The sequence below is a fragment of the Ciconia boyciana genome, chromosome 27 (assembly GCF_034638445.1).
Source record: "Ciconia boyciana chromosome 27, ASM3463844v1, whole genome shotgun sequence".
Lineage (NCBI taxonomy): Eukaryota > Metazoa > Chordata > Aves > Ciconiiformes > Ciconiidae > Ciconia > Ciconia boyciana.
Window position 1 is genome coordinate 2,240,190 of NC_132960.1, and position 24,955 is coordinate 2,265,144.

At 52.2% G+C, this 24,955-nt stretch overlaps 1 protein-coding gene across 8 annotated transcripts in view; it reads right to left on the reverse strand.

The window, feature by feature from the left end:
* VDR (vitamin D receptor) overlaps positions 1-24,955 on the reverse strand; it is a 40,025-nt gene that overhangs the window by 1,940 nt on the left and 13,130 nt on the right. For all 8 annotated transcript variants that reach the window (XM_072847489.1, XM_072847483.1, XM_072847486.1 and 5 more), the window contains 7 exons: positions 17,744-17,815; positions 16,045-16,195; positions 10,038-10,168; positions 2,318-2,502; positions 1,984-2,107; positions 1,302-1,473; positions 628-779 (listed from right to left, as the gene is read on the reverse strand). In XM_072847489.1, the coding sequence (XP_072703590.1) occupies positions 628-779; positions 1,302-1,473; positions 1,984-2,107; positions 2,318-2,502; positions 10,038-10,168; positions 16,045-16,195; positions 17,744-17,807 (979 nt within the window). In that variant the 5' untranslated portion in view covers positions 17,808-17,815. The remainder of the gene's footprint in view (positions 1-627; positions 780-1,301; positions 1,474-1,983; positions 2,108-2,317; positions 2,503-10,037; positions 10,169-16,044; positions 16,196-17,743; positions 17,816-24,955) is intronic.

Consider the following 24,955-nt stretch of genomic DNA (forward strand, 5'->3'; position numbering starts at 1 on the left):
CTGGTCCCAAAACACTGCTCGCTCTGCTTCTCCTGGGATCTCTGCCCTTACACCGAGCATGTCGGCATCCCTGGGTTACTCTAAGGCTCCTCCAAGCGCAGGGAGAGATTTAAGGTCCATATATATCATCTGCACACCCTGTTCTCCGTGCTAGTCCCCAAATCCTAAAGTGGGGGAGGTTTAGGGCAGGATTCACCACCTTTCCTAGCAGAAGGGCTTCCTGGCTGCAGAGCAGCGGGAAGGCACAGCTTTCCAGCCCTCACAGCAGCTCGGAGCAAACTTGAACTCAACCCCTGTTGCAGGGCAGAGGGGCTGGAGAGAGCTCTGAGCTACAGCCACGCTCCGGCTTTGCTTTCCTTCGGGAGTTAACGGCTCTTTCCAGCCGTCCAGTCCGGCTGCAGGATGCACGCGTGTCACAGCGCAGGGCTCGGGAGATAAACAGAGCATCACTGACGCCGGGACGGGGGTCTCAGCCCAGCCGTGGCACTGCCATCTTCCGCAGCCGTGCAGCCTGCCAACACGTCCCTGCTTCCAGACTACTCAGTAGGGGATTTTTGCATCTGAATTTAAGGCTGGGATGACATTTCTTAGCCCACAGCAAGCAGGAGAGTGCCCGGCAGCCTTTACCTTGGGTGACATCGCTGATCCTGTACTTGAAGTCGTTGCTGCCGCAGGTCCATGTCATGTCCTCGAGGGTGAAGGACTGGTTCGAGCGCAGCATGATCACCTCAATGGCGCTGGATTTCAGCAGGGCGATCTGGTCCTCTGCTGCCAGATTCCTGGGCAGGGGGAGGAGGGTGATATGAGACCTGTCCGGTGAGCAAAGGAACAGCCCACGCCGCCCATGCACCGGGTTCTCCATCGGTAACCCGGTCCCTTTGCTGCGGGCACCCCAGCTTCTCCTTCACCCCGGATTTCTATGTAATTAAGCAGCAGGTATTTCTGCAGCTACATTTACTGAGTGGCACCACTCAGCGTCCTGGGCACCAGCCTAGAGTTAAACAGGACCTGAGGTCCTTCATAAACCAGGATGGGACTGCTCACATGGTCTCAAGCATCTTTCTTAGGAGCTCAACCATTTTGCTGACAGAGTCTGGGTGAATCAGGGTCAAATAGGAGAGAAGTAACCCCAGGAAAGAGGAGAGAGAGAAAAATGTGAAAGTAGAAACAGACCTGGGAAGGGAACAGAGCCTGAGGGACAGCTGTGAAGATGAAACAGAGAAAAATGATCTGGCTGTGAAGGGTAGGACGGGATTCCCGACAGTGGAAAACCGCCACAGATCTGGGAGCAAACGTCTCACCTGAATCCCGGGATCATTTTGGCAAAGCCGATCACCTTCTGTATGCTGTAGCTGACCAAGTCGGCCAAGTGCGGGAGCATAGAGAGGTGGGAGAAGTCAATGTTCATGGAGGAGCTCTCATCATTCTCCTCAGAGAGGACCAGGTTCGAAAACATCTGGGGCTCCACAGACTCTGGAGAGAGGGAGACGGTCAGAGGGTACCTCGGTTGTAGGCAAGACATTATGGGTGAGGGGAACGATGAAGCCCACAGCAGGAATGGGATCCATCCTGCCAGGAGGGCTTTGCATTGCATTTAGACAGCAGGACACGAGGAACGGGGCTGGGAGAGCAGTTGTTTGCTGGCTGCCAACAGCATCAAGATTTTTGCACTGGGGCCTTTTACTCCTCTCTTGTGCTGCGATTAAGTCTAACTGCAGCCAGAGCAGCGACGATGCAGCCCAGCGTTCACGTTCACACTCCTCTTGGCCATCCTGTAGGGCTCAGACGCACAGAGGTCTGCAGGGCCATGATCCAGCCAAGCATTTAATGCTTTTTGCTCGTCAAAAGCCTTTGCAACATCCCCAGGGGGGTCTTACAGTTAAGTAAGCTCCCCAGAAGAGGTAAAACAAGGGTCTGAATGGCCAGGCTTAGGTAAAGCTGCTGCACTTCTACCCGTCGCCCACAGAGAGGTGAGTGCGGTACCTGGAAACGTGCTGAAGGCATCGGAACCAAAGAGGTCGGTGGAGTCCTCCGAAGACAAGTCCTGGGTGAGAACGGAGGGGGACCTCGCTGCCCCCCTGTTGCTGGGGTTGCTTCTCACAGGGGGCTGGAAGAGAGAGCAGGACGTGAGGAATGGGGCTGGGCGAGCAATTTGATGGCAGGCATTCACCTGCTGCCAACAGCATCGAGGTTCTTGCTCTGGGATTTTTAACTCCTCTCTAGTGAAAGGTCACAGGATGAAACGGGTTTTGTGCATCTGGGCAGGAACCGCTTGATCCTGTGCATGGGAGTCGGGGCTGGCGCGCCCCAGACGTACCCGAAATTTGGTGAAGTCGGCGTACGTGGGGTCGTAGGTCTTGCGATGAGCCTCGAGGAGGATGTCGATGACTTTCTGCTGCTCCTCTGAGAGTTTGGGCTTCAGGCTCTCCTTGAGCGCTTCCTCCTCCTTGCGCTTCAGTATCATCTCACGCTTCCTCTGAACCTCCTCATCTGTCAGGATGACTGCAGGGACAGGGAAAGCGTCAGAAACAGGCACAGGGAAACAGGGACTGAAGCAACCCCGGGCCGCTGCAGCCAGCATCCCCATCACCTTGCTAATCAATTATTAAACCTGCATCAACCTCGTCCTGCTCCTGTCCGACTGCTGGGTCACAGCTTCCCACTACGAGACCAGGACAGTCTATAGCCCATTTGGGTGCTTTTAAGCAAGGACCGGGTGCAATAAGGTCACGTCAGCACTGCCACATGTCTGCTCTGCGCTGCAACCTTGCTGTTTGCTCTGTGCTTTCAGGTGAAAGAAATCTTGATCCTGCAAGAGGCAGGCCAGTGGGTTCATCTCGCTCCAGCACGGCTCCTGTGCTGCCGTCAGCGCCCGACAACAGAGGGAGCCCGATACAGCGATAGCCTGGCTATCCGGCAGCTCTTCTGCAGCATCACAAGTATTTTTAAGCTAAGGGAACATATAAACCCAGTCCCAGGGTTGGGTATTTATGGCTTGTATTATGGGTGACAGCCTTTGGCAGTGGCCAAGAGTTGGACCCGATGGTGATACGCAGAGCTTCTCCCATTTAGTTAGGGAAGGGGAGCATCCACAGGCAATTTGGGCTCAAATCTTAGCTTTTTAAAAAGAGCTTAAAGACCTGAATAGTCTCACAGGGCTGAAAGAGCAGAAAAGCAACAGGGAGCCGCAACCATCTCTTGGGGTAGCAACCCCCCCATCCCACAACCAAGTCACACATTCACAAAAGCGCTCGTTAATACACATCTACCGGCGGGTCTTAAAAATAGCAAAGCCCATTCCTCAAGATGTTATTAGCCCTTTAACCAGTCATTAAAAAAAACGCCAAGCATGTTATCTGATGACAGGCAGCTTTCTGCCTGCCTTGGGTTGCAGAGAGACTTGACGCTGGGCGAGTCAAGGTGGAATTTGGGACAAGAGGTTGGCAAAGGGCAGCAGGAGCCACGGTCGCAGGGCTCGAGGCAAGGAGCTGTTTGCAGTCGCCGCTCCCTTCTGCCACCTTTAGCCGACAGCATTTTTCCAATACATTTTCAAACTTGCACAATCTCAGAGGGGACTTGACGATCTCGGAGGCACAGGAACGACCGGCTCAGGCTGAAAGGTCACTCCCACGATTGGTACGTTATGGGCAGCCCTGCAGGGGACAGCGCGACTGAGTTTACCATCTCCCATCCTGGTTATTATTACAAAAGCATTGGATCCATCTGCGCGCTACATGCAAGAAGGGAAACTGTTCATAGATGAGGCAGCATCTGCAAGGAAAAAGCCACGTGGGGCTAGGAACAAGGATGGGGCTGATAGCCGAGTGCTTGGGCTAGGGCCACAGTGTTCAAAGTCTTTGCCTGCATGGTCTGTCCCGAGCACTGGGGCTTCGGAAGGGATTATTGCAGGTGTCTACACCAAGCAAATCTCAGATCCTGCAAGTGAATCGATATGAAATTAGGAAGCATCCACAGAGCGGATTGAAAAGAAAAGGATGTTTCTGTGTTGCAGCAAGACTGCAAGGGAAATCTCCTGGGGATTTCCCACCCACCTTTAGGAGATCTAGCCCTCAAACAGATTTGAAACAGCGAGGCGGCAGCATTTCTCAGTCTGGCAGGAGATGAAAAGCAAAAGCATTTCCCAAAGCATCACTTAGCAGGGGAACAAACACTGGCAAGGTTTGTGCTCCCTGGTACGATCCCCTAAGGCAGCCAGATTTCCCTAGACAGGGTCTATGCAACAAAGCATCCAGTTTCCCAGTACGTCGCCGGGCTGCTGGCTGCACCGAGGCTCGGCAGAGCACGTGGGCCGCACGTTGCTGTGAATCCATCGCCAAACTGCCAGCGATGTTGACAGACAGGGGCCGTGACTCTGGCTCGCAGCAGGTCCTGGGTTTGGTGTTTAATGCTCTGATAGGACTTGCTGGAGCCCACAGGAGCCTAAAACCCAAAGGAAGCCCCGCAGGTGTTTTAAAAAAATCAGATAAAGGGGAGTTGTGATTCCCTTCCAGCTTGTCTGGTGTTGTGAATGCCCATGCCATGACACAGCGGCACTTGTGCAGGCCAAGACACAACCCAGCATTGGCACTGCGGATTGAGAACCACCCCCGGCCTTTCCGGTGAAATTGTTCCCGGTGACGGCGGGGAGCAGCAAGCCTGAAACATGCTTTGCTTGGCCGTGCCGGAAGAAGGGCTTTTCGGTAGGACCAGTGGTAACACGGACGAGGGATGTCAGCGCAGTGACTTGCCTGCTTTATAAAGTCCCAGGGAAAAGAATTCGACTCATTTACTTTGTACTCACAGAAGGATGGATGTTGCCCACCACGTCCCTGCCTGCCTCGAGGGGGAATACGGGATCGGGAAGCGGCTCGACACCTGCACTTTCCACTCAAGATCCCAGCTCACGCCCCAGATCCGATCTCCCAAACGCCGAGCCAAAGACATCCAGCCACAGACTCCTGGCACGACCAGCGACATGGCTGAACATTTGTGGGCTGCCCTGACCCGAAGTCCACGCAGAGGCTGAGATAACATCTGCCCATCGCTTCCAGACAGACGCTAGCCCTCTTTGTGAGACACCACAAGGGCAGCAGGGAAAGCCACGGCCGACACAGAGGGTAGCGCATGAGGATACAGCCGGCTGGGCGAGGATACAACACTGCAACCCCGGCCAAAACCAGGGGCTTGGAAGTGCTGGAGGGTGATGTGGAGCAGCGCGAAGGCAGACTTGCTCTGTCAGGCAAGGAAAGAGCAGCCAAATAGAAAGCAAAATTAAAGTTTAGGAAACTTCAGGCGTGAAATGTGTTCACTGGGTATCGCTCGAGCACTTCATTGAAGCTTGAATGGTGGGTGCTTCTGCCTGCCCCACCGGGAGCCGGGGACACCGTCCAGCCCCAGGGGTGCAAAAAGCCCCGTGGTTGTTCCCCCGCCCTGGGACAGCCTGCCTGGCATGGCCGGCACGGTGGGATGGCATTTGGGTCTCGCTGGGACAGCGGCGGTGGTCAGAAGCCGAGCTGGTGTCCCCTGGTTGGCAAAGAGGGCTGCAGGAACACCCACTGCAGCAGCAGCTTTGGGGTGATTCACAGCTAGATGAGGGTCAAGAAGCAAAAGAAGCCGTTTAATACGCCGTAGGGACAAGGCACATGTATTGAGGTCGGGAATCATCCCCCGAGCAGCCCTGCAGGGCCTTGCGACCTCACTTAACCGCCAAGGATGCCCAGGATCGCTCTGCACCGGCTCACATGGTAAATACCTGGGATGCAGCCTTCCCCGAGGCACCTGCCATGCACCCTTTAAAGCTGGGGAGCAAAGCCCAATTCATCCCTGCTGCTTCTCCCAAAACCGCACCTTTCAGCCCCGCTGACCTGCTCCAAACCCCAGCTGCGACCGCCCCAAGATGTCTTTGTCATCAGAAGACGGAGCATTTCTAAAGGTGGCCAGACCCCTGCAGATGTTATCAGCAGCGCAGCCGGCGGCGACAGGGCTGGGACAAGGGGTGGCACGGGCAGAAAAACCATGTTGCACAACAGGAACGCAGACATTGCGATGGTGGGAGGGGGGTAAATGGGATGCTACGGGCTGGCATGAATCTCCTACGGCATATGGGTTTGCATGGAAACCAGAGAGGAGGAAAGCTTGCAGCGATGGGCAAGCAGCAGCGATTTAAATCGCAGGTCCCAGACCTGCGCCGCAGCAAATCGGAGCAGTGACAGCAGCTGCAGGGCCCCCGGCTACTGCTCTTCCCCTGCCAAGGAGGTCATGTCCCTCCGACGCAGCTGAGACACAGCTAACCAAAACGATGCTTGCACAGATTTTGGAGAGGGCTTTCCACATGCTCAGTCCCTGCCGCCTTCCAAGCCTGCTCTAATTACAGAGGACGCTGGATGTTTATAGCATGTGCTTCAAGGCCACGGGGAGCAGAGACGCTTCCCGGCCAGCCTGCGAACTCCAGCCGCCGCCAAGTGACGTTTTCCCGGACGGCCACGACTCTTCCCTCCCTCTCATGCTCCTGTTTTGCCTCTCGGCCAGTCTCCGGCATCAACACAGGTCCCAGAGGCTGGCGTTGCACAACGCCGCTGTGCAGCGGCTCCCGGGCTGGGGAATAACACATTCCATGTTTGGGGCAGCAGGGACTTTTTTTTGCTTTGAGTATCACCGCCTATTCGGGGAAGCGGAGGAGAGCTGGAAACGCCACCTCCCTCCTTGCTCACCCTCATCCCGCAGTCCCACCCTAAACAACCGTAACCCTGCCGGCTACTGCTGCCCTCGCGCTGCCTGCTCCCCCGAGCATCTCTGCTCCTCTCCTGACCGATTTGGGAAATTCCCCCCTCTCTGCACAATCTCCTTCCAGTTTCTGCTCCTCTCCCTGGCTCTGAGATGATAGTTTGGTTTTTTTCCTCCTCCCCTTTGGGGATTTTCAGCACTGAGGTCATAAATTGAGCCTTGTGGTGAGGATGCTGAGTATCAGCTGCTTGTGACTACAGCCAGATCCCAGCAGGCCTTTTCCTTGGAAGAGAGAGATCCATGGCGTGCTGACCTCAGGCAAGCTGTAGACCTTGCTGCGGCAGCGGAGAGGGGAATTAGCTGCAACCACCTTCATCGATGTCCGAGGACCCGGCTGCAGAGGGACAAACTGCCCCAGGACACGGCTGGGGACCCTCCCAAGGAGATTCACTGATTCCCAGCTGACTGACACCATGACAAGCACAAAAAAAAAAATCCCGCAGCAGCAGGGGAAAGAATAAATTCAATGCCGTGAGACTGCTGCAGCCCCAGGGAGCCCATGGATCCCTCCATTTGGTGATGCATAATTTATCTTCCTGCTTTGCAGCAACACCTTTAGATAGTGCAGGACAGACGATCTGTCCCCTGTCCCTGCGTGCATATGCTGCAAGCACTGGAGAGCTGTTAAAGGTTGGGGGAGAAGGGGCAGAGACACTAAGAGGAGTGAATCACCCAAAGGTTACAGGTGGCTGCGGAGCACGGGTCCATCTAATGCCCCGTGCTTTGGCCATCACGGCCCCGAGGGACAAACGTCCCTTCCTGAGCTCCAAGCAGTTGGCAAAAAGCAATTTTGCAGGGCAGAAGGGGTAACTTCAGCATTTTGCTACCCAAACCAGTGCCAAAGCAGGCAGGATAGTTCAGCAATGAACCCTTTGCTCCACTTTAAAGTACATTCATACTAAGCATCATCCTAGGAAAAGCCAGCGGCAAGCGAAGACGGCAGCCGAGGCATCCCTAGGCTGGGGACCTGCCCTCCTCGGAGCCATCCAAAGGGAAACCGGTGAAAGGAGCGTTCCCAAACGCACAGCTCGGGCTGCGAGGTGGATTTGTCCTTCGCCAATCACCCGCCACGCAGCCCCACAAGCTTGCCCTGCGCTTTACCCCGAGCAGATAAGACAGGAAGAAAACCACAAATATTTGCTAGCGTTGGCTGCAGACAGCTTGGGGTGAACCCAGGCGTTGCGGCAGGGCTATAAAATCCTGGCCTTAGGGCTATAACCTCAGCTGCCTTCCAGCTTCCACCTCCTCCCGTCCCTGGTCCCTCCTCAGGGGAGGATGGCCGCCCCGATGCTGTCCCCAGCTCCCCGGGAAGCGCCAGCGGCTCAGGGCTTTTGCTCTGAGTTTTAACACACGCGATCCCTTCCCTGCTGCAGCTCCCCAACAAGCACGGGCTCCTCCAGCCCATCACCGCAGCGTCTGGCCCACAGGTTCGGCTGCACCCAAGCTTGGATCACGCGTCGGGGAAGGGACCCTCGGCACTGCCACGCTGTCGCAGTCTCAGCCCTGCGTGGTGTGGGCTGGAGATGATGTCCAAAATTATCCAGGCCATCCAACCACCCCACGCTCTGGGAATGAAGAAGGGTCTGCCTGCACCAAACCCCGAATTAACACAGGCACAGGGTCTACCCTCTTCCTCCTCCTCTTTATCCCCACCTCACTCCCTCATTTCTGCTTCGGACTCAGATCCCATTGGCAGCAAGGTCAAACTGGCCCAGCCTTGCCTGTGACGATCCTCATCGCCTTCGACGACAGCCTGAGGAAGACACAAACCCCCCTCAAGAGCTTCAAGATCCCTGATTCGACCTAAAAATAACAGCAGCACACCTCGTTCCCCTTCATTTAACCAGCAGCAAAGTCCACGGGAAGGCTATTTTTAGTCTCCTTAGGTTAGGTTTTGTTAATCCAGTAACACTTTGCTAACGGGATCACTTACAGGTTAACTCCCGCGGAAAGCACACACATCCCTGGGACCCGGCCCCGGCCGGGGTGCAAGCACCCCTTGCATTGCTGCTGCTGAATTTTCCGGCCTTTCCTGGGTAATTATCCAGTGCAAGTCAACACGTTTCCCTCGTTAGCAATGGCTATGCCAAACGGACCACACCACCCGGCTACCACGAGCTCACGCGTCCTCGTACTCACCCAAACATGGGTACATATGGTGTATTATATGGTCTTTTTCTCCCTCTTTATGGGACACAGCTGCTAGTTTAAAAAAAAAAAGAAGATCCAGGGATCTTCTCTTCATCAGGGGTCTGCTCGATCTTTGGGACAATTGGGAATTTAGGCATTTTTTCCTGCAAACGTCTACAAGTTCCAATTTTCTGGAGGACCCAGGTGCTTTGGTGGCACGCTGTGACATCGGATGCTATTTGTTCTCTGCTCACCACATAAGGAAATGAGCACCACTTCCATTTTCCAAATTTTCAGGGCCATCAATCATTTGACACGACGTCCTGTTTGCAATGCCTCCTAGTAGAAGGCTGTTATTTTGGTTTGAACGCTACACGAACACCAGCCTTCTCCTGAAGACTTAGGACATGGAAAGCATGTGTAGGTAGGAGGAAGTGTGTCAAACAGATTTTATTTTTAAAAGTTGCTTATCTATAAATACAGTTGAAGAAAATAAATATTTGGACAACATTAGCATGTTTGGATTGGGTTAAAAACTACTTTACTTCCCTCTGCTATTTACTTAAGTCTCTGCTGTGCACGTGGCTGGACCCACGCTGCAAGAATAAGGGCTCAAAAAAAAAAAAGCCCAAGAGATGTCGCAGAGCAAAACACAAGCCAGTTCCACGCTAATGCAAGTTACTGTTGCTGTGGGGAAGCTCATTCAAGCCTTCCTGTTTGGATGCAGCGAGGAGCATGCAAAAACGCTTTGGAGAGGACGATGACTTTGCACAGGCAGGACGGGAGTAAGTTCAGGCAACGTAACTGGGAGTTAATCAGAAACAGCCCCAGACGCTCTCCCTAAGCTGATGCCCCCCAAAAGCCAGCAAAGGCGACTTGGCTCTGATAAAAGCAACTCCCCAGATTGCTAACCACCGCAGGAACAGCCTCAATCATTAAACGAGCGCCTCTCAATCATTACCCACCACATCCCCTGCCCTTTGCATCCTCTTCGAATCCTTGTAGGGCTTTTAGGTTTTACGCTTGCATGCCTGCCTTCTGCACCGCACGCGAATTGAGAAGGAAAAGGACATCGCAGCACGAAGCTGGGCCGTTCCCCACGGGATGTGCGTCCGCATACTCACACTCTTTCATCATGCCGATGTCCACGCAGCGCTTCAGCCGACATGCCTGGCAGTGCCGCCGGTTGTCCTTGGTGATTTTGCAGTCACCGTTGAACGGGCACGTGAACATCGCTTTCCTCTTCATGCTCCTCCTGGAGAGGAACGGAAAAAAAAAGTCTTTGGTCAAATCAACACTGTTTTGACTGTGCAAGAGGCTGCTCCAAACATCAGGAGATGCAAGCACAAATTCAGCTCTCTGGACAGCAAACTGCTGGAGAGAGATTGCTAAGAGGATGCTGGAAACATCTCTGACCTGACTCTGTTCAGCTCAGCTGGTCGCTCAAGAAGAATAAGTTGGAGAGGTTGTACCTGGCTGGGTGCATCTATGGGTTTGATCTTAGAGGCTCAGGCATTGCTGGACAGCACAGAAAAAGGACAACTTCTTACAAGGACACAGCGCAGGGGTTCAACCACAGGTTAAGCAGCTTTCTGGTTTTGACCAGGTATTTTGAAGGCCAAAAGAAGGGTAGAAGGATTGCAGAAGAAACCCCTACCAGCAGCAAAAGAAACCAGAGTGGAGGCCAACATGTACCAAAGCAGCCTGTGTTATTAAACATTTACCAGCCTTTAAAGCCTGGCTTTGCTAGAATAACTGGCTGGAGTGCATGTTTGTGTGTGCAGGAGAAAGAAATCTCACTGCAGGATACAAGAGAAACAACACTTAACATAATAACCCTCTCTTCCACCAAAACCACACCGTGCTACGTTAATCGGGTGCTGCAATCGGGCCTGTAAATCTTCCAAGTACAAAGGGTCAAAGCCAGAAGTCCCAGCGAAAACTCGCCTTTCGGCGCGATATCCACTAATGACACATTACAGGCATAGCTGAGCTGGTCCACTAAGGGCGGTTTCTCCTCTGCGCTCGGAGATGCCGCGTTTTTGCTTCGGAGAAAGTTACTCAACCGTCTGCCATCAGCGAGCAAAGCTTATCTCTGGATTTGCAAGCATTTCTGAAGGTACCGCTTGCTTTAAATGAAGACATGATTTTGAATGGAGGTAAACCAAGCCTAGGACACCTCCAGGCTGGAAAGTCAAAGCGAGGATGTTCAGAGTTAAACGCAGCAGGGAAGCGGAGCTGAGATGCAATTCAGGTACAACAGTGAGAAATCTGCCACCAAGTTAACGCTGTATTTCAGCACGAGTATGAAGAGGCTCCTGCTAGAAAGAGTTGCTCTTCTAGCAATAGAATCCCTCCACGAAGCTGAGCTGATGGGGCACAACCCCTGCGCTCCACAGGCAAACAACGTGGATGTACCAAATGGGCGACTGCAGGCTGAGAGGGCGATGGCAGAGGGGCCCCTCCATCCCAGGATCGGCGCCAAGCCTGCGCTTATAGGGTATAAATATAAAATATGTTCTCGGGCTGCAGACCCGAGCGGCACGTAGCATGCAATTAGAGGCTATTTTAGAAAGGGAGATGTAAACAAAGAGGCTTTACTCTCCCTTCACCTCACAGATGAATAAATGCATTTAGGAAAATTAATACAGGAGAGGCCGATGGCAGAGCCCTCCATAACCTGCCTTACACTAAGAAATTCCTGTTTCAGCCAGCAGCTGGCTCTCAGTTTATTGCTTTTCTCTGGGTTTTCCCCTTCCACCAAGACCAGCAGGACCTTTGCTCTCCCAGGAACAGGGACAAACGTTCCTCAGCTCAGAGGCAAACCAGGATTTGGAACTAAACACCCCAAAATCTCCCAGTTTTGGTGAGTGACTCTGGTTTTGAGCATCTGGGGCAGGCAGGCAGCTCATCTTTTCCCCCAGAGCAAGGCTGGGGAATGCACAAACAAGCCAGAGAAACACGAGGCCCTCAGGCAGGGAAAGATGTCCCGAGTGCGAGGGCAAGCCAACATTATGGGTTTGGTATGAAAATTGCAGTTTATTCGAATACAGGGTGGCTGGGCACAATAGAGGGTTTCTAAGCAGTTGCTTCTCTGCCCCAAGGGTCCATGGCTCTTGGCTACGAGGGGCCCCCGAGTTACACCAGCAGCACAGAGCAGCGGCCGTGCAGCCCACAGCAGGAGCTCACGCCGTCCAGCTCTGGTGTATTTTTATAAAGCTCCAGAACTAGCCATTTCAAGGCTCATTTAAGATCCCTGTCCCAGGCAGGCTGCCGAATGTTAAAAATAACGAGATCCCTCCCTGCGCAAACCCAGCCTGCGAGTGAGAGTAAACACAGCCGTGGCCAGCAGCAAGGGAAGCTGGGGTTTGCTGAGCGGGGAGCGATGTGCTCCGAGGTCGGGGTGGCTGTACCTGGTGGTGGCAGGGGAAATAGGGACAGCGTTCCCATGCGTGCTCTCCAACATAACCACTCCCTGTGTGCAAACGCAGCATTGCAAAGGCCGGGTTGCTGTGCACGGAGGGGATCCATCGCTCACCGGTGCTTGCAGGATGCCTATCTCATGGGGGCAGGAGCCCATCTGGATTTATCTTGCCCAACAGATCCTGTCCTTGATGGAGAGCACTCCAGCCACAGTGAGGACTGCGATTTGCCTAACTCCAGCTCCACAAGTCAGAAAACCCGATCATTAACCACCCCTCGACTGCAGCAGTTGAGCTCCATCCTTGGTCTTTGGTAGACGCATGCCCAACAGTCCTACCTAGCACACTGAGGAGAAAGCAAACCCCAGTGCCTCTATAAAATGGCTTTTAGGTTATCAGAAATGTGAAGTTACATAAAAAACAGATGGTGAATAGCAGCCCTGACAGCACCCACCAGAGGGAGGGCAAAGCCCAGACCAGACCTGCATCATACGGCAGGTATTAGTGCTGTGCTCCATCCTTCCCCTTCACCAGACAGGGCTGATCTTCAAAGTAATAAGTTTTTATTAGCAAAATGGGCTTTCGATGCACACGACTCTCACATTTGCAGAACCTGTGAAATACTGTTTCCCGAAAGCTACCCTACTCATAACCAAACCCTGCAGTGGCCTTCCTGGCACGTCCTTTCCATCACCCACCACATGGCTAATATATGAGGAGTCATTTTGGCACCAAGGCTGCAGCAGAACCATCTCACACAGCCATCACAAACCATCTGGGGTAGGATAATCCCCCGTTTCTTCCCCATTACACCTACACAGCCCTCCAGGGAAGCCCCTTGGGGGACACCAACAACCAAGTCAACACCAGGAGCAGAACTGCAGCTTTGCATTTTTTTGCTTGCATTTTCTCCCCCAAATCCTGCCAGCTCCATCCCCCACTTCTGATCCCAGGAATAATCCAGACAACTGTACCTTGCCCTGAAATATCTTTAGAGATCTCTGGGGAAGGAGGAAGAGGGGATGGATTTATTTCAAAAGTTTCATGTAGAACATGGCAAAGGACTGGGGAGGATTACAGGAGTGGGAGATGCAGTGATGCAGACAGGATGGGTGGGGACTTCATAGGTTTTGAAATACCCAGAGCCTTTCCAAGCAGCTCTGCTATTAACGCCCAGTGTCATTGCACTGGGGGAAAATTAGGACTGCAGAAGAAACCAGAGAAGCCATGGGTGCTTCAGCCAAGACACAGCAGAATAAATCACTCGGGCTTAGCTGCTTTTTAAGAGCTCCTGAGCAAACAGCAGAGCTCAATAAAAGGCTACTGTTGCCATTGGCATCATTAATAAACAGTGGACTTTGAAGCAACCGGCCAAAGGTTGCCTCACGCCTGTTTGTGCTGCAGGTTACGTGTACGTCTGAGCACCCAGAGGTGCCAGTAAATTGCTAATGCCTTTTAGAGAGTCATTAAACCCAGGACCTCCTGGGGGACTTCACACCAGGGAATCACGTCCCACAGGTACGTCCCCAAGGCAGGTGAGATCCACCAGGAGGTCCTCCAGCAGTTCTGCTGTCACCCCAGCGAGCCAAGGCTCAGGCTGCATTTTGCTGCATGCCTCCACTATGGTGCACAAGGCTTCAGGTACAGAAAAACCAGTCCTGGTCCAGCCTGCAGAGAAGACTAAGTCACGTCTACAGCCTGAGTGCACTCAAAAAGAGCTATGAAACCTTCCCAAGGTTTTGCTGCTGCAGTTTGATATTCACAGCCGCTTACACTCTTTTAGCCCCTTCCAGCCAAGGCTGTGAGTCCAACCTCCCTGTTGAGCACAATCAGCCACCAGGAACCGATACCAGCACAGTGATTTTTTTTCAAAGACCTGCTCAGGCCTTTGAAAGTTGAAAAAACGGCAAGTGCACACAAGCACAGCCTGTTATAAAACCCAAGGTGCTGGCAAAGGGATGCAGAGCTTTTCTAGGAGAGTTTTAGGGGTCCAGGCTCTTCCATGGCAGTGCTGCTATATTTTAATGCAGAAAGCACTTAGATACTGTGGCAGCAGCAGGCATTTATTAATTCAGTGATTGAAAATGGCATGTAAACAAGCCTGTGTAAGCAAGAGGGAATACACCAAGACCTAGCACGGGGAGAACATGCCTGGAAAGCAAGATTTAAAAAACAGTATAAACCTTAAATTGAAAATAAAGGCTTTATATGGGGCATGAAGGGCTAGCTGAAGATGAGAGCTTTTCACATCATTAAGATGTCTGTCCAGAAATACTGTCACAGTTGTATATTTTGCATGATTACAATGGTGTGACAATAGAGATGGGGAAACACAGCAGGAGGGCTCCCAATGTTAGTGCAAGAGCCACACTGCACCCAGGAAGGGTTCATCAAGCAGCACCCGCCATTTCAGAGGTCAAAAGCCAGACCATTGCCTCTGTGGCCACAAAGGAGACAGGGGAGGTCAGGGACACCAGACCAGAGCGTGGAGGAGAGCACCTGAAAGAAGAGTTACTCATTTAGCAACAGTAATTGAGGAAAATGTTGTCGCTCAGGTTGGCCGGGCTTCAAAGCTGCCCTGTTTGAAAACAGACTGCAAGACTGTGGTATGTGAAAACCCCCATCTAGCCCCGAAATTCCTGCAAGAGGAGGAGTTATGACTCTGCTGTGAAAGTTCAAGCTCTGGTTGCTGTAACAGCCCAGCTCAAGGAGTAAAGCTGTGCATTCTGATGTTCACAATCCCACAGCCACCTGTGCCACCATCTCATTACAGTGCAAAATACTTGAGCAAGGCTTTTCCCAGCCAGTCCCACGCCAGTCATTATCTTGCTTCATTTCACCAGCGCTTAGTCATTCTCTCACTTGGTGCAAGCAATCTGAACTCCCACGTGAATGGTTCAGCACCGTCTGTACGGGAGCATCGCCTCGACAGACACAGGGGTAAAACCAAGCTGCTAACAAATATCCACAAACCTGCAGCTCTCCAGACTTGGAGACCCTGGCAGCTTTCAGAGATGTTTCTGCCTTGCTGAGGACCAGCTTAAGACCACTCAAGACCCCCACCTGACAGTGGGGAAAAAAGCCTCAAAACAGCTGCATATACAGCCTACAGCTACTTTAAACCCCCCAAGAGCCAGAGTTGTGAGTGAAAGACTGCCTGATTTTGGAAGGAGCTTGGTGCCTACTCCAGCAGGTGGGCAGAGGACCCCATGCATCTCCATACACAAGCGTGCAGAGCTTCAGAGCAGACATTAGAGGCAGCTTGCTTTAAAGAAAAGAAGTTTGTGGCCATCATACCAGTTTAGTTTTCAAAGACCGATAGTTCTGCATGTGTTTTTCCCCAGGTGCCATCCATAGCGTCCTAGAGGCTCTTGCACTCCTGCCTATACAGCACGTGGAGGTCTGCAAGGCTTCCAGCCAGCCAGAAATCTCTGGCTAAGGGAAAAACAACCTGTTTCCCAGCAGTGGGGTTCCACAGTAAGCCACAAGAAGGGAAATAGTTTGTGATTTCTCCGTTATCAAGATTTGCAGGCACGTCAGCTGTCTGCAAGGCAGGCACAGGTCTGGCAAGGCTCTCTGCAGCCCAGCTTTGTAGGGATACAGGTAACCAGAACAGCAGCCAAGCAGCACCTTGAGGATCAGACCGCCTGCTCCTCAAGGCTTGCTGGTTATGGAGTAAGATTCCTCCTCCCCAAAGACTCTCACTCACCTGAAGAAGCCCTTGCAGCCTTCGCAGGTCATGGCATTGAAGTGAAAGCCAGTGGCTCTGTCCCCGCAGACGCCGCAGATTCGGGGCACGTTCCTGTCAAACTCGCCGGCTGGGTCGGGAAGCGATGTGCTAGCAGCCATGGTCTCCATGTCTGGGAGAGCAGAGAAAGCCAGGTATTTATTTTATAAAGCTGTCACAGCTATACAAAAAGCAGATTAGATGCAAATAAAGGATTTTTCCTCAGCTTCAACACAATCTGGCAAGAAAAGCTTCCGTGTTCCCTCTGGCTTCGTGCACTAAGGCCACCAAAAAGCAGGTTCTAGCTAGTTTTTAGTACGCATACACATTTACTTATCTACCCAGCAAAACCAAGACTTATCCCCCCCTTCCCATACCCCCAGCCTTAAACGCACTGCAGAGCACGCTTATAGTAGTTTGCTGTGCATCAGTGAGAGAACTCCTATAGCCCACCCCAAACCCAGACCGTTTCTTTCCCCCGACTCCTTTGCGTTTGTTTTCAGAAAGCCTTGAAGGGACCAGAATTCACCCAGATCGATGCTGCAAAACCACAGGGAAAGAGGTCATGCCGCCCGTATGCTGGTGCAGAATTTCCCTTGTGCACAGACAGGAAGCGGCACCGGCACACTCACACCAGCTCCCGTAAGTGAGAAAAATCCCAAACGCAAGTCAAATGAACATTGTTTAAAAAAAAAAATCCTCAACAGGGACGTAAACAAGGGAGGGAAGAAATAGTGCTCCTAACGCAGATCGCTGAAATGAATATTAAAGTGGAGCTTTTAATAGACTTTCCCTGGCTTACAATATCCACTGGTAGAAGTCTGTCTCCTATTAGAAAGGCTGAGTATCTAAAAGCACTGGGAAAATAAAGGTTAGAAGTTTTCATGGTGCCAAATCTTGGTAAAGACCCCACCGAGGCTGCGGTTTCAGATGGCACCATCCAGGTGCTGCTAGGACAGGCTGGGTTTGCAGCTCAGCTCACCCTGCGAGTTCTCAGCAGCTCCTGTGCCTCAGTCTCCCCATACACAGGGCAGAGATACCCCTTCTGCGCATCTCAGGATGCAAAATTTTAAGTTGATTCAAGAGCTTCAAACAATTTTTTGTTTGTTTGTTTTAAGTATGGCTAAATGCTTTCTCAAGAGGCACTGCAGATAGCTGCTGCCTAGCTGTGTCCAGTCTGCTTTCAAAAGGCTTTTAGCTGGTGCTGGAATTGGCCTGTATAAAATACTCTTTACCAGTCCCTCAATAACTCCAGACAGTGAGTCTGGAGCAAAAGCAAGTTCAGAAAAAAAGCAAGAGGACAACCCTACAATTTAAGTCTCACTGTAAGTCTACCAGACTGCTATTGCTTGATCCCAGTAAAGCCTGGTCTCCTCTTGATCCCTCACCAGGGGAGAGCACGTCTGCAGAGCTTGCACACAAAGCCCAAAGGCCCTACGGCCGGCAAGGGATATCCCTGGAGTACCTGAGGATGCCTAGCTCCCAAAGCAATTCCAGGAGTTTGGAGTTTTCTCCGATCTTGGTTTCACCTGTACCTCACCTGAAACTTAGCACAGCCAACGGTCCTAGCACCTTTAGATAGGAGTCCTAATCATCTACGCTGCTTGGAGAAAGCTCCCAGGAAGAGACAGACACAATCCCAAGGAGAACGTCCTCTGCACGGAGGAGGGTTGTCGTTTACCTGTATCTGGAAGATACGCCACGCTCTGCTGGTGCATTTCCCAGGAGCTCCGGAGCTGGGACATGGAGCCACCTGCAATTAAAAAGACAGACGGGACACAGTCTGAGACAGCTCAAAACTTATCGAGGTCAATGAGTCAAAGGAGAGCGTCTGACTGCACACCCCGGTCACAGCTCGCTCCAGCCCCTTGGCGAGACATGAGCACCGTGCCCAGGGTGGGGTGATCTCGAAATAGCCTGCCGGCTCGGGTACCACTTGTCTGGTTCCCACACCACCTCCTCACCGCAGATCAGGGAGGAGATATCGCAACGCCCTGGCCACCCTCCGCGTGCTGGCAGGTTGCTAAGGGAGCTGGAGGAACGCACCGGTGAACACAGCAGCCACCCTCGGTGAGAGCAAGAGTACAGGAAGGAAAGAAGACAGCGAGAGGTGCTCAACTCGTTCCTTTAACCTCAGTAATATTTTCCTATAAGTTTAAATTTCACAATTCAGCCTGTCAAATGTGCAGCAGCATGAGACCCACCGGCTTGTGTGGGATGGTATAAAGCAGAGCTGAATGGCTGCTATAGACACGGGTCCTCATTCAACAGAGCACACGTGCTCACAGTCAGTGGGATCACCGCAGCCTTCTCCTCCCTTCTCGTGTTATTTGGTTCTTTCAGCACCTCTGCTCATGGATGGGAAGCACCACACTGGCACCAGGCTAACACGGTGTTGGGACAGAGCTATGGAAAGGTTTTATTAAGGTGCTGTGCCTTCCTTGAGCTTCTCCTCGAGGCCTGGCTAACCTGTAGCCAACAGCCTGAGGGGTTGGCTTGTCCTCATGGGTCACTCCACTGTTCAACACAAATTCACAGCCCTAAAGAATGAAGGTGCCACACTCTAGGGCCAAAGGACAGAGAGCTGTGGATGCAAACCACGTCCCACGGCTGGTCAGCTCACAAAACATGCCTCCAGCCAGAGGGTTTATTCCCCCCCCGCCCCCCTCCAAGTGCCACGCTGCAGAACCGTGCTGCAGCAACCACCAAGGGTCATGTCAGAAGTGAACGGCCAAGAGCAGCACTTGGGCATCTCCTCCTGGGAAAGGAGTGCACAGTGGGGCTTCTGGATCCGGGATAAGCCCGAGACTCACCCCTGCTTGGCAGAAACCTGCTCAGGCCAGCTCCCAAGCACCCTGCCAAGCATCCGCCTCCATCCCACCAGGTTTCAAGGCCCACAGTGGGAAGTAGGGCGCAGACAGCCCCAAGAAGGCTCGCCTTCCTGAAGGGCTGGATTCCAGGAGTGCTGACAGGGCCATGGCAAAACACCCGCTGAGCGCCCAAACTGGAAGCTGCTCCGTTGGTCATGCAGGGCATCTCTCTCCAGCAAGCAGCAGGGCTGCTTTTGGGTGAAGACCTTTGTGGAAACCTCAGCAAACCTTCTCTCTGCCAGACATAGAACCTGATGCACCATTTAATACTTCTCCAGTGCTTTGCGTTACTCCCTGCTCTACCACACCTTCCCAGGACCATGCATGGGGATGCTGACACCTCCAGCATCACAAGGCAGGATGAGGAAAGCAGGTGCCGATGGCAACCAGTCAACCTAGGAGGGTTCTCCCCCCACCCTTGTCATGCCTCTTGCTTTCTCCAGCTCTCAAGTAAAAAAGCAAGAGGTGATTTGTTCACCAATGTCCATGAGAGAGCAGTAAGTCTGTGCCAGATGCAATTCCCACACGGAGGACAGCGCTGCTTCAACCTACTGTCTCTGACTTCTTGGAAAACGTTACTCAGCCCCATTAATGGAAGTGACACTGGTGCGCGGGGTGGAACGCACACAGGAGTTTCCCTCCACCCCCATGAAAGGTCGCTCATTCATCAAACCTGACATTTAGCCTTCACCTCGTGGAAGAAGCAAAAATAATTGTGTTAGAAGCACTGACCTCTTTGAAGCAGACACCAAAAAGGTCAAACCAGTTTTGTAGCTGGTTATAGCAAAGTTGCAGCAACCCAGTTGTCACCCCAGCAAAGCCCCAGGGTTGGCTCTGAGCAGCTGTGCTAGCTAAATCTAAGGTTTCCCCATCATGTCATTCCCAAGGCACCAAATCCATGCATAGGTCAGGAAACGTCAACTTTCAGATGATCCTTTTTTTGGGTTTGTACAGAGCTGTCACAGCAGCAAAGCTCAAACAGCCACAAGATGCTGGCAGGGAAGGCTGCGTGATCGTAATTAGCAACTGGAGCCCTCCACTGGGATGCTGCCAGATGAGGAAGCAGCACAGAAGCCACCACAGTTGAGGTTTAAAGACATGGGAAAAGCTCACCTGCAGGAGATGCTGAGAAGGAAGAACAGCACAAATAAGCCAGCTGACTGCTGTGCAAAGGGCTGCAGCTGGTAGCTCAGCTCCGGCCCCCCCCGCCAGCAACTGTTATTTAGGCCAGGGTTGCGATAGATCCCTCATACCTGGGAAGCCAGGAGGATGCGGCAAGGCAGAGGCAAGAGCTGGCTCCCCCTGCGCACCCCTCTTTGCTTTACCCAGCGGGGTGACTCACTTCTGCTGGCTGCTGGTGCCAGAAAGACCCAGCCCGAGGCAGTGCCATGCCTCCCCCTCAGTACATCCCTGCGGCACAGCCACCGATGCAGCTGGCCCATCTACAACCAGCGTGCGATGGACCAGTGACGCAGCCCTTGCACACGCACGGCCTCCATCGCTGCAACTGGAAGAGTCATTAATCCCAAGCAGGAAACGTCTCCAGCTTTGGCCTCCAGCCCTGTCTGACTAACCAGAGCCTCGCAGATGTGGACCGGGGGTAGGCGGCAGCTTCCCAAAGCAGGTGGCTGATGGTGAAGCGTGGACGGAACCGCACACTGCTGGCCGAGAGCCCTGCGTGAGCAGCAGTTCAACAGCTGGGCTCAGGGAAAGCAGCACACAGCCGGGAAGCTAAAACACATATGTTAGAAGCAAAACAACTGTACAAGGGGGAGAACATCCTCTGGAAGGGTTTGCCATTCCCCAAACATAACCCAGCTTAAGGGAAACTGGGCAAGTCATCCTGAAAATTAGCACAACAGCCACTGAAGCCACAGCCCAGTGACCGTGGGGTGGCTGCATGAGCACTGGGACCTCCAGGAGGGACATCTGGGCTCCTGGGGAAGAAATGAGAGCATGGCAAGTTACCTGCTCATACAGGGAAATGGGCACAGCGTCTGCTCTTCTTCCTCCTTTACGCTAAGCCCAGAGGAGGATCCTCTGCTTTTAAATCTGCATTTAATTCTAAGTACCCTCAGTAACCGCTCATAGGCTGGTAGGAAGCATTTTGCTGAAGTGTTTTCTCATGCTTTATCACTTTCCTTTTTTTCCTCGCCAACTTGCAAAACTCACACTCACAGCTCATCAGGACTTGGCAGAAGGGAAAGGGCTTCGGAGGACAATTGCTCCTGCTGAAAGTCTTAGTCACTCGCATTCGGTGTCTGCACAGCAGCAGGTTTCCCTCCCACCATCACGGCACCAAAATGCCTCCTTCCAACAGACCGTTACTCCACTGGCCACAGCAATAGCCAGAGCTGGGGATAACACACCAGCTAAGACAAAACCAGAGCCAGAAACCAGTGCTAGAGGCCAATGTATAATACCCAGTGTGGGAGACTGGTTGTGGGGCTGCTGCTCAGATGTCAGCTGGGCCACACACTTTTTCCCAATGAGCAAAGCCAGAAATACATTTTAACATGAATGCCCAGTGTAAGAAATACCTAGAAGCAGGACCCGGGGCTTTGTCTGGCCACAGATGCAAGGATATGGGTTTGTATTCAGCCAACTGCTCCCCAGGAAGTTCAGACTGCTGAAATTTGGGGGAGAAACCAAGCCAGTTAAGAAACAGCTGAACATTCCCAGAAAACAAGAGTGACATTTCATTAAAGAGGCTTTGAAGTCTTTGGGGTTTTGAGACTAACATCATTAAACATTTTTAGGATGCAGAAAATAAACTGTTACAATACTGTAAAAGTATTTTTCACGTTCTCAGTATCTTTGTTGCTCCATCAAAATGCATTTTTTGGTTAAATTTATGTGCCAAGCAAAACAAAAATCTTTAAGCACATGGCCTGAGAGGAACAGGCTGGTTTCTGAAGTCTAAGTAAATCCTCACCCCTGGCACCACTCTGATTTGCTACTGAAGACTCTAAGTCTTGGAAAGACCCATTCATTTACATGGAGGTTTTACTATTTTCCTGGCTCACACTCAGTTAACACCACTGTTGACATGTCAAAACAATGCTCCACGGAGTCTCTGCAGAGCCTCTGGCAACGCACTTGCATTTTAAGAAGCTTTTTTCAGTACAAATCAGCCTATTCATAACATCTAGTTGCAGCATGTGAGCAACCCCTTTCTCTATTAAAAAAAGACAATTAAATAATTTCCTTCTGTAGCTCCAGGGAGCCCTGTTATTTTGCTGCTTTCCATGAGATTTATTAGACAGCGGATTGTCAGCCTCCCGGGAAGATGAAGCACTGCTCCCACACGAGCCCAGCACCAGCCCATGCATGGATGGTGGCTCTCCATGTTGCACGTGGATGGATGCAGCAGGTGAAACTCCCTGTGCTGCTGCATGGTTGGATCCCTCTTGCCACCGCTAATCTCCATTTCTAGGTTGGAAGAACATTTTTTTTTTGCAAGACCCAAAGTGGCTGCAACCTCCTGGGAGCTGGGCAAGGAGATCTGGAAAGCCTGGCAGTGTCATGAGACTGGCAGCTATTTATTAGTTGATGCAAGTCAGCTCATGCCACCCCTTCCTCCATTAAATTGATTAGATGTAAAAACCCTCCTGGAGCCTCTGCTAACGCCCCCAGACCAAGGCTGGAGGCTTCTCCATGCCAGGCAACACGTAAGCGTGACAATTCCTACCCCAGAGAGTCCAGACACTCCCAGTCTGCATGTCACTGCAATGAGGCATTCAGAGGAGGGTCCAGCTGTGTGACAACCAAAGGAGCTACAAATATTAGTTTCAAGAAGGTCAGAGAGACTTAAGAAAATCCCTCTCTAAGGAACAGGATGCTAATCTCATTCCTTGTGAGGAATCAGGCACTTACAGGCTCCCTAAACACTTTGTGGTATGGGAGTGAGCAAGCCTGGGGACACACTGAACTCGATTACGGCCACCAGCACTCCCCAGTAATGCTGTTAGGAGCAGACATCTGAGCAGCCACATCCCTGGCAGCAAAGCTAAAAAAAAAGTGTTGACAGAGCAAGACCAGGTCTGCTCTCAGCCCGGCGGGGCTCTCACCAGCCCACTGGGGCCACACTGTGACCGTGCACCTCCAGCATCGCAGGGCATCTTCACCATTGTGTCCAGAATCTGGGAAACCAGAAAGGAGAAGAGGGGATGCACAGACCAGTCCCCAGATAGCCAGGTTTGGGTTTCCAGGGTCATCAACACAGCAGTACTACCCTTCCTGACTCTTTTGTGAAGGATGATCGCTCTCCAAAGGTGCCAGAACAGCACCAGGAGAGCCTACGCAGGAGCTGCAGAGCATGCAACCCTCTGGGTAGGCTGCAAAACACATCCAGCCTCCTGCATCCAAAGGCACAGCGACAAGTCCTTGAGCAAACGCGTGTGCAAGGCAGTTGTAAGGATGGCGGACGTGCTTCCTCTCACCTGCTGCAAGACAGGAGCTGGGGCCTGGAGTCCAGGCACAAATTGCATCAACCCTGGCTGGGTGGCACAGGAGAAGCTTGTTCAACGACCTAGGAAAGGGGCCAAGGGAGCCGGTGTACGGCAGGGAGAAGGGCTGGCCAGAGACAAGCATCACAGTGCAAACCCTCAGCAGCTTCACTAGCACACAGAGGCAGAAGAAAAAAAACCACCCAGCCATTTACAAGCTCTTCTACCACATTAGCCAAGGATCTTTATAGGATCTCACATTGCAATTCGGCAACAAATCCTTACATGTGCAGGTAAAAGCAGAAGATATTTCAAAGTGCCATTCCCCTGACTGGAAGGAATGAAGTAAACAGATTTCCAGATTACGGCTCGGGCACTGCATCAAAAATACCTCCAACCTGACTCCTCACTGGCACAACGCTTTGTCATTTAAGCCACAAAAATTAGACAGGGCACTCGCTGCAGCAACCCATCTGGATCTGCGAGCCAAGGGAGACCCCACTGGCACTGCATTAGTGGCAGCCAGATCACTTTAATATGGCATTTTTATGCAAGCAGTGTGTCCTTTCTCAAACTCTCCTTCAACAAATACATGAAAGCAACTTTTCACGTGGCCACGACTTTGACACGGGCTGGCAGAGCTTCCCTTTTTGCATCTTCCCTGTATTGCGACTTTTTGGCACAGGCCGGTACCTATTGATGCCATCTGGGCTGGCTGTGGGAAGACAGAAAGGGGCTGTTTGGCACTGGCCCGGCTCAGGCTCTGCCCTCGTTCCCAACCGATGAGCCTCATCCAAGCACGCATCCTCTCTGGACCAACTTGATGCAAGAGTTTGCAGACATGGAGCCAGGTCTCAAGACTGCCTGCCAACCAGGATGAGCAAGCCTGGCACACCCCACCCAGAGCAGAGGCCAGTGGCCACCGATAAGAGTAATAACAGAGAGGAGTGCTCAGTTGCGGCATCACAGGAGCGCCCACAGACCCCCCGTCCCTGCCCCAGGAGCAAACACAGCAGAAGAGGCAAGAGCCAGCTTGAAACGCAACAAGTTTCAATGCTGGTGAAGGACCTGTGAGCACCACAGCATGGGAACTGGAAAGAAACACACACCGGGAAGGGTGGAGCATCCTCCGGCATTGAGTCATGGGCTGCCATGGGCTCCATCAGACTTTTGGGCTTCCTGAGCAGTCTTTTCAGTAGAGACCTCCTGATCTGGGGCTCTTCCTCCTTGTTTGAAACCCCCTCTCTAAATTAAACCAGCTCCTAATGCCCATGATTACTAATCATGAACAAGCAAGGCCCTAAATTGCTTGTAACAACACATGGAGTAAAGGAGCTGCTGCATGTTAACGTTCCACATCTGTGAGATTCATTTAGAGATTCAGAGCCCAAAAACATTTCTAGGGTAAAACTAATCAAAACAAGCTTTTAGATAGAGTAATACTTTGCTGAAACTGTTCTCACAGACTTGAGTTTCAAAGAAAGCATCGAGCAATGATTCACAACCTGACATCATGCAAAGCAGCCCTGAAAGCATCACACAAAGGATACACATCTATCAGCTACATCAACTGCA